Source organism: Thunnus maccoyii, chromosome 10 (genome assembly GCF_910596095.1).
Source record: "Thunnus maccoyii chromosome 10, fThuMac1.1, whole genome shotgun sequence".
In the NCBI taxonomy this organism is placed as follows: Eukaryota; Metazoa; Chordata; class Actinopteri; order Scombriformes; family Scombridae; genus Thunnus; species Thunnus maccoyii.
Window position 1 is genome coordinate 27346682 of NC_056542.1, and position 9444 is coordinate 27356125.

The following is a 9444-nucleotide window of genomic DNA, read 5'->3' on the forward strand; positions in this document are numbered from 1 at the left end:
ATGAAAACACAACACCTGCTAAATATTAGCATGTCAGCATTATGATTGTGGCTATGCTAACATGCTGATGTTGGCCTTCAGCTCAGGACAGCCTCAGAGAGCCACTACCATGGCTGTAGACTCTGAAGCTGCCAGTGTGTTTCATCAGAACTGTTTTCTGGATGGTTGAGGAGCTTCCAAAACCCCCACACCCGATACCTTTCCGAGGGGGGCTGAGTCCAGCCATTTCTGTAACTTTCTGAAACCAACAATCCAACATTCACACCCATTTCATACAGTGTTTACAGAGGTGAGAAAGTAAGCAGAGTTTGGACTTTTCCCGTAAGCACTCTTTTTTCATTCTTTACATAATTTTGCTGTCACTTTTTTTGTACACAGAGGAGAGCAACACTATGAATGCCTTACAGGAGAGACTGCCTCAAAACATGTGGCATTATCCCCATCTTTATTATTACATCTCCTGCCTTTCTATGATGATTGGCTTTTCACGGCTTCAAGTATGCCTGTTCAGAAAAGCTATCAACACTTCTGATTTCCAACATGGTCAGACAACACTTTCTGAATGACTAGCCAGAAATTTATGATATTGTCCATTTGTAAAGATCTATGTAACATCTGCCTCTACAATAGAAATAGCTTATTTGATGTCTGATAATACCACAAGGCAAGATCAATTCCTGTTTATATACTACGCTCTTCATTCGAGGGTCCAAAACAGCAATAGCCACACCACAGCTGCAGTGAATACACCCATGAGGCATGCAGAGGAGACATGAGCCTGTGTAGATTGGACCATTTGTCTTAGCCGTGAGTGCTGACAGATTGCCCTGTCGTTAACATCCCCCTCTCCGTCTCTTCCTGTTCCCAATTCTATCTATCCCTCATTTAGATCCTCCCTGAAGCAGCAGTACAGCAGTACATATAGTTGTCATTTCATTCATGGGACACAGCTGAATGATTGATCTTTGCTAAATAGTTAGGAGATCTCAATTTTAGTTACTTTTTAAACGAAAGTCTGAGATCTGCTGGATATGGTGTATTGCCATTGTACAGCCATTGGTCTCCATTTAAAAAGTCATATTTCATTTTTTCATCTATTTGAACACTTTTACTTGATTTTATGCCCAAACTCTACCTACATTTTGTTCATTTTGAATCAAGGTTTCCAAGAATTCAAGTCCACACACTATGCATTTCCCCCAGGAGTGCGGATTAGCAGCTACAGGAAACTTAAATGCTTATTTTTCTATAATACATGCCGAGCATAACTGCTGATAAGCATTTTGCCCCCCAACAGCGAGGCAAAAGCTTCTCCGTTTCCAGACTTGGAAGCAGCAGCCGATTCATCTTCCCTCAGGCTGGAGGAGATATCAAGCTGCAGCAGTGGCAGAAACAGCATCCTAACACCCCACTTCCAGCAGGGCTTCCATCTCCTCTGTCAGCTGTCAGCTCAAAATGTCTCCTGCCTGTCAGACCAGAGCTTTTAACTCAGTCCGTGTCTGTCTGCACAACTACTATCACGCTTTTTTCCAAAGTTAGTAATGAGATCTCACATCATGAGTGAATATCAAAAGCTGATGTCTATTCTGCAACCTAAACAATAGAAATATTGCTGATGCATTTGACTAGTTTCATTCTCACATACTGTATTCTCACATTGGACCGGCCACTCTTCACACTTTCTGTCTGTCATTGCGCTGTCACAAGCATTATAAGTTCCAAAAATGCTTTCAGGATGTCTGTTTTGAGTTGTTTTTGCCTCATACTTGCTGAGGCATCTGTGTCATTCTTCCCCAAGAGCAGGTTGACTCTTCGGCCTGTGCCTGCTTGAAGGCTTGGCATGGGTTTGCTTCAAGCTTGCCACAGAGGCTTGTTGAGACCAATGGACAATCTAATGAGACCCCGCAGGCACCACTGATATGCCCCGTGGCCTTGTTAGAAAGCCAAGATGGAGAGAGTTGAAGAGGGACAGAAAAGCTAAGGTATGGGTATAAGGGTTGGGGTGGTTGTTGAAGTTATGGGGCTATTGGAGGAAGCTAGAGACAGTATGACTTTGGAATTAAGATAACAGTGAAACAAGACTAAGAGTCTACCACCATGTCAGTAATTCTGTGAGTCTAAACTTTAGCATAGCAGTGCTTTGAGCTACATGCTACAGTCAGCATGCTTATGCTCACAATGACAGTGCTAACATGCTGATGTTTGCAAAGTATAATGTAAACCATGTTCACTATCTTAGTCTAGCATTTTAGCATGCTAACATTTGCCAACAATTAGCACTTAACACAAAGTACAGGACAGCTGAGGCTGATGGGACTATATTTTGATTTGGTTATAAACAAAGGTATTGGTCAATTAGAATTTTGATATGAAAAATTAAATTCACCAAAGTTGTTAGAAATCATCCTGAGGGGAACATGTCTTTCAAATTTCATGACAATCCATCCAATAGTTGCTAAGATATTTCACTAGAAAAAAAAAAAAAGTCAACCCACTTGCTGGCGCCAGAGGAAATGTCAGGGGATCACTAAAAAGTCAGTAGGCCTCATCCTCTGGTGACCATGAATGTCTGTACACAATTTCATGGCAATCCATCCAATAGTTGTTGAGATACTTCAGCCTGGACCAAAGCGGTGAACAGACGACCAACCAACAAACTGACATTGGAAACCAAAAAGGGTTAGGGTTGGGGAGGCATATTTTTAGGGTCCAGCTAAACTTTCTTTGCATGACAGATTAAATCCAACAACAATGGTTTGCGCATAAAGTTTTACAACGTAGGGGCATACAAGGAGATGTTTCAATTCAATCCTTTACTGAGGTTGTTTGGCTTTTCAAATGCAAAAGCAAAAGAGCAAAAACAAAATGGATACAGTAAAATGGACAAATTGGGTTGTACAACGGGCAGGGTAGAGTGTAGTGTTCTCAAATCTAGTAACAGGCTGCAACACCTTTGCAATCCTGTGAAAACTCAGAATACAATAGAGCCAACTTTACCTTGAAGTTTTCGTCTTTAATTTTTCACCTTCCGAGTGACTCAGGAAAAGAGGAAAATAGCAAAGATTCTGTGATCCCTCTTTCGCAGAATGACTCCCAAGATTCTCAGGATGGATGACCCATTAGGATTGGGTGACTAAAACAGGAACTCAATCTAATGCCTCATTTCCTCTAAGAGATGAGACAAGCTTTATGGCTTGACCTCTCCCAAAAGGATCTCTCTCTTTCTACAGTGGCCATGTTGTAATCTCACACATCGCTGTGTCGCTTAATCCGAAAATAATATCAAACACATTAGAAAAGGCAAAGGCTTGGAAAATCCAATTTGAAATTCATACTGAGGCTCTCGTAGACTTGATCACTCCATATGTGTGATGTCACATGTGGTTTGAACGGACATTTATCTCCAATGGGAGACAAGTAATAGAGGAAGTAGGGGGTTATGGGCGAAAAGATGCATGGAGTTGAACCAGTCTAAGTAATGGAGGATAGAAAGGTTGTTTCTGATATTCTACAGCTGCCATGCCAAGTAGAATGTAAGACAGTAACATATATTTGCTGTCAGGTGAAAACCCCAGATCTCCAAAATGACAACAGTTTTGGAACTTAAAAAATAACTTTGTTCTTGACAGCTGCACCTGAGATATTTAGCCATGCTAGCAGTGTGGCCCCTAGGGATGGCAATGTTGGTTGGTTTACCACTTTGCTTCAGACTGAAATATCTCAATCACTATTGGATGGATTGCCATGAAATTTTGTACAAAGATTTGTGGTCTCCAGAGGAAAGCCAATTGGCTTTGGTGATCCCCTGACTGTTTAACTGGCATCACCATGGGGTTGACATTTTTGTTTTTTGGTAAAATGACAACTATAAAATGGATTACCATAAATTTGTTACAGACATTTATGTACCTCACAGGCTGCAGTTGAAAAATCTACTACTGTACACCAACATCACATGTAAAAGGAAAGCAAGCAAAAATGTTCTCCATCCATGGACAATTGCTAAGGCTGAAAATGGAGTAGACCTTTCTTCAGACTGATATTTTTTCATGAGATAACTGTCTGAAAAGGCTAATGAGCTATATAGTGTCAACAGACGGCGGTGTACTGGCCAAAAAAACTTTTAATTTGACACTTCCATTGTCTGTCATCAAGGGTAGAAAGACAAAGAGTGCCTGCAACTCCTCAAGGCTTCTGGGTGACTGTGTCTGTTGGTGTGTTCAAAACAGCAGCAGCAGCCAGTAATGTGGAGTAGCTCCTGCTCAGCGGGCTTGAAACAAATGGGTTATTTAGAGCCTACTTCATTTGCACTTGTGGAGAAAGGGCAGAAAGGAAATGAGAAGCCCTTGACGGTTCAGCGTTGGATGTATTTAATTAGCCAATTCACTCTCTGCTTTGCCGCTTCAGTGGGCACAATACTTCTTTGTATTTTTAAAAGTAATTGTCACTTGCGGCATCAGCATTCAGCGGATCCAGGCATGCAGTCTGGAGCAGAAAAAAATAGTCCCCTGGTCTGTACTAAGAGCTTGTAAAAATAGACATGCAGGCAGATATGCTGCATTGCTGGTCAAAGATACAGTAACCAGTGTAGACTGGATGCTGTGTAGTAAATGATCATCAATCCACTTGATTTGAATATAGTAGATTGTTTTGAGAGATGAAATTTGATACTTCTCAGGGAATTACTATAGACTGTAAAAAATAATTGACATAGCCACCATGATTTCACCTATTGGTTTGTGGACTTCCTTTTTGAAGCCTTGACTTTGCATTTAGACCGTCTCCATCTTGGATTTTTGGAGCCAGAGGTGACCATATTTGGACAAGAGGGTGGAGCTGACCCTAATGCTTGCTGCTAGCTTGGTTAGCATGGTGCATTTACAGTCAGTGCTTAACTGTGATAATGCTAATGCTAATTTTTGCTTGCAAAAAAATGGTTAAAACCATTAAAACAAAATGTACTTACTGGAAAAACTGAACATCCGACTCCTTAGAGGGTCTTTTAGTACAAACAAACACTGAACAAGACTTTTTTAGGTGACCAAATAGTTACAATTAACTTTCATAAGGCACACTGAAATAGTGACGGCTACACCTATACTCTGTGAATCTGGGGTTATGCCATGGTTATGTTACCTGACGTTGCCGTGGTAGCGACTACCCTGTGACGACACCCACCTGTCGCTCAAGTGGCCATGCCCTTGATTATGCATAACTTTAAGCTGTAATAAAATTTAAACAGATGAGTTATATATATATATATAAAAAATCACCCCCTGTATTGTCATGAACAGACAAATAAGCTATAGAGACCAAAACTGTCTTTGGAACCAGGCTGTAAACATGTTTATTTCTGCTGCAGAGTTGGGCATTTTAACATGGGGGTCTACGGGGACTGACTCACTTTTACAGTCAGCCTAAAGTGGTCATTTGAGGAACTGCAGTTTTTGGCACTTCCGCATTGGCTTCATTTTTCAAGGTTGCTTCTTGGGGATTACCAAAGGTCAGTAGGCTTCATCCTCTGGTGACCAAGAATGTCTGTAACAAATTTCATAGTACATCCACCCAATAGTTGTTGAGATATTTCAGTCTGGCCCAAAGTGGTTGACCAACTGACCGATCAACATCAGCCATCCCTTGTGCCACGCTGCTAGTGTGGCTGAGAAGGACTTCCTGTTTAAAATACTGTAGGAACTACTTGACCAGCCCACATCATTATGGGTTGTAGAAGATGAAGAATGTACAACAATGTAATTTTGTAAGGCCCATCTTCAAAGTTTAACCCTACATTTTTACAATGATTCTCCCTACCGAGAATGTTACATAAATACCATCAATCATTGACACTCATTCACAAATAAACCCATGACTACACAAAAAGTCACTGTGTTCCGCAAGCTGTAATTATACTCAAATGGAGGATGCTCTGCTGTACCCTGGGGCTGGATTGCCTCTAAAATAAGCTTTCATCAAGAGCAAACTCAAGAACTATGTTCCACATATCAATCAACAGTGCTCACCAGCAGGTGGAAAAAAGAAAGGAAGAGATGATATTTTCAAAAATACAATAGTTTAATCTGTTTTGTCAAGAATGGTAAGAAAAATACAAAACTTAGTCTGGGAATTGACAAAGTTGCTTTTCAACCATTATGTATATTACTATACATTATAATTAATAATGATTTTAAAAAAAAATTACAAACAGGTGTAACCTATGAACAAAATGTTTTATGTGATTTCAGTCTCTCCTATGTTTGAATTTACTAAATACAAGCTATCATTTAATAGCCTGGCAACAACCTGTTTCAACATGAGTCTTTGGAGGTGAAGATACAGATTAAACCAGAAACCAAAACTTGACATGCTAAACAAGCTATTCCATGCTTGCTGCATTTTCTTCTGCATTAAAATTCTCATACTTACCTAGAAATCTGACATCACTCTGTGAATGATGTCATCTTCACATATAAAAAAACATACATGTACATGTTCACAAAAAGTTCTTTTCTCAGTTGTCCCAGGTCTTTTTCAATTCTCTACCAAGTGTGATGAGTGAAGTCTTGACCTTTTGGCTCCGGCCTTTCAACCTCACAGTCTTAGGTATGCCACCTGAGGACAACAGGCAGGAAGTTAGGAAACTTTTGAACATACACGTTTAACTTTAGCATTTTAGAAAACTCCTCTTTGTACTGTACAATGACATTTTTTTGTTCCCAAAAGTACAGATTTACAGGATCTCTACGGTCGGCTGATCAACACAGTACCACATTATCTGCAATTACGGTCTTCAAACAACAAAAAAACCACAGGTGGTAGAGATTTAATCAACTTCAAAAACACACATTCAGATAAACAAAGCACAGAAAATAAATCGGCTTAGCCTGGTCCTCTCTCTCTCTCTCCATCTGCTATTCCTGGGCGTTTGCCTGGTGCAGACAATGGTTGCGCTCCACTGAGGGCTCTATATTGGGATGATGGATGAGGGCATTTGCCTTACTCAAGGCCCTGTCTTCTCTGTCCTCGTGCCAATGTCTGCTCACCACTCAAGCGCATCAATGGTAATTCATACAAATGATAACAAACGGCAAATAGAGGTGAGCTGCTGCTAACACAACTCAGAGTCCCAGAAAAAGAAGACAAAGTGTGATAAGAAACTAAGAAACCAGAACAACAGCAGACTAGACAAAGGAGAGAAGTAGTTGCTAGGTTGAAGCTGGGGGAGAAATGAAGGTGGGGAAAGGGAGTAATGTTCTCCTTTACAAGTTACCACTGAGCAAGGCACAATATCCACAAAATCTACAGTGATAACACTGATAATATAGCCATGACTGTACTTGGCAGCCCCAAAGTGTGAATGTATGTGACTGTATGAAACTTGAGCAGATAGATGCTGGTAGATTAAATGAATCCCCTCAACTTGATCTCAAATTTTAAATATTTCTTGATAACATTAAATATTCATGAATACATAATCAACAATCAAACTTAAAGATCCTCTCTAGACTTGTTTTAAGATGTACATAAAATACCCTACTTTGAATAATAATTTGAGTCTGATCTGGTTGTTCATTTCAGAAGCTGAACTGCTGAACAAGATGTCCCCTACTTCACTGTAAAGTCCATTCCCAGTGTATGTGCACTGGAGGCTTCAAGTTTCCACATCACACTTGTGTAAGTTGAATACTGGACCAGGATTGGCTTCCAACCTATTTGTGATGTCACAAATCCTGCCCACCCCTTTAAAATAATTTTCAATGAGCACAGAGAAACTTTCCACTTTCAGAAGATAAATGTGAAAACAGCCTTCTAGTATCAAACTCTGCACATACATTATTCTGCACAGTGAAGCTCAAACATCCAACAAATTTAACTGGCAGTACTGGCAACATAAGCAAACACCCCAACAACCGTCATCACAGTTTGATTCAAACTCCGACTGGAGCATGGAAATATGTGACATCTTTTTCCAACCGAGCCCCTCCCAATTCAAACAAAGGTGAAAAGCAATAAATAAAGAATTCAGAATTCTCTCCTGTGGAACAACTAAAACCGAATCTTTGGGGTTTGGACAAAACAAGCAATTTAAATATGTTAACTAAATATGTTAATTTTTTTCTAGTTTTTTTCAAACTATTAATTGAGAAAATAATCAGCAGGCTAATGGGTAATGAAAATAATTGTTAGTTTCAGCCCTACACTCAATAATGAACTGATAAAAACAGGAAAAATCCATAGTATTCTTATAGTTGTATTATTCTTCCAGGGGGACCAGTATCATTATGACTGTGCTGGACATTATTTGGAAGTTCCTTCACAACATTGTTCCCAAAGTAGGGTGGAATGCCTGGCTGAAAAGGTGAAAAAAAGAAACCAGCAAAGGTATCAAAAGAACCATTACTTTCCTCTTGCTCATGGTGAGTACATTTAACTTTTTTTTTTTTTTAAATCAACTGTTTACATTATGAGAAGCCACATGAAAAAAGATTCTCAGTTTTTAAATTACATGAGGGTCTTTAAACTGGCAGCGACGCTGACAGCAGGTCTGCCCAGAACACTTGATGATAACATGCTTAGGGGTGTTACAGTTCTTTGATCTCATTGGAATTCTTTTGAGCTTCAGCACTGTGAAATATGTGACATCACTGCAAAGCCATGAAGAGCAATACGTCTAGCTGTAGTTAGAGATTACCTTTGGTAGCACGGTTTTATTTTTCATCTCTATACAACAGCTCTAGCTGAAGAAGGGACAGAAGAGAAGAGAGGTTAATGTCTGAGTATTAAAAGGTACTGAGACAATGACAAGGGGATGAGGGAGTCTTTCGAGCAAACACTCACTCTTTGATGCCAGGCATTCTGTTATCATAACACTTGAAACTTGGCTAGAGAGAGGGAGATTATTTGGTCATATGTGAAGAGACAGAGACAGAAAGAGGTGTAGAAAAAGTAGAACATGACAAAAGAATCATGTTCCTGCTGCTACGGCGAGTAGCAAGCTCAAAGGAGTGTCCTGCAGTCAAAACAAATATTACAAATGAACATGGCTATGTTCTTGGCAAAATCAACGTCACAATGAGTGCACACGATTAATGAGCATATCTAATTCAAAAAGCTGCATCATTCCCATCAAACTGCAGGTAAATAACCCTGACTTGCCATTACAATTTTTTTTGTTTAAAAGAACAAAATCCACCACTTCTATATCTTCAAGTTGAGATATCGGTCCAATCCTGACATAAACACTGATGCAGAACAGCATCACAGACCCCCGCTCTGTTGATAAATTCCTCTTCTTATCCATTGGTCCACGTCCAATGAATCGAGACGTGTGCATCTTGGGGGAAGTAATTTATTTCGACAAAGTGCGGCCGCTCCTGTTGTGACGCTGTGTGGACTGCAGAAAGACTGAGGCGATGTATGATCGATACGTCCCCTCAGTTCTTCATT

General features: G+C 40.0%; 1 protein-coding gene and 1 long non-coding RNA gene across 3 annotated transcripts in view; one reads left to right on the forward strand and one right to left on the reverse strand.

Moving 5' to 3' along the window:
- The first annotated feature begins 1301 nt into the window (after positions 1 to 1301).
- LOC121906153 lies at positions 1302 to 7671 on the forward strand. Its single transcript, XR_006098550.1, has 3 exons — positions 1302 to 1534; positions 1799 to 1982; positions 7576 to 7671. It is a non-coding gene; the product is annotated as an uncharacterized LOC121906153 (long non-coding RNA).
- The window catches only part of ube3d (ubiquitin protein ligase E3D), a 32412-nt gene continuing 29021 nt past the window's right edge, over positions 6054 to 9444 (reverse strand). For both annotated transcript variants that reach the window (XM_042424863.1, XM_042424862.1), the window contains one exon: positions 6054 to 6609. In XM_042424863.1, coding sequence (XP_042280797.1) covers positions 6589 to 6609 — 21 coding nt within the window. In that variant the 3' untranslated portion in view covers positions 6054 to 6588. The remainder of the gene's footprint in view (positions 6610 to 9444) is intronic.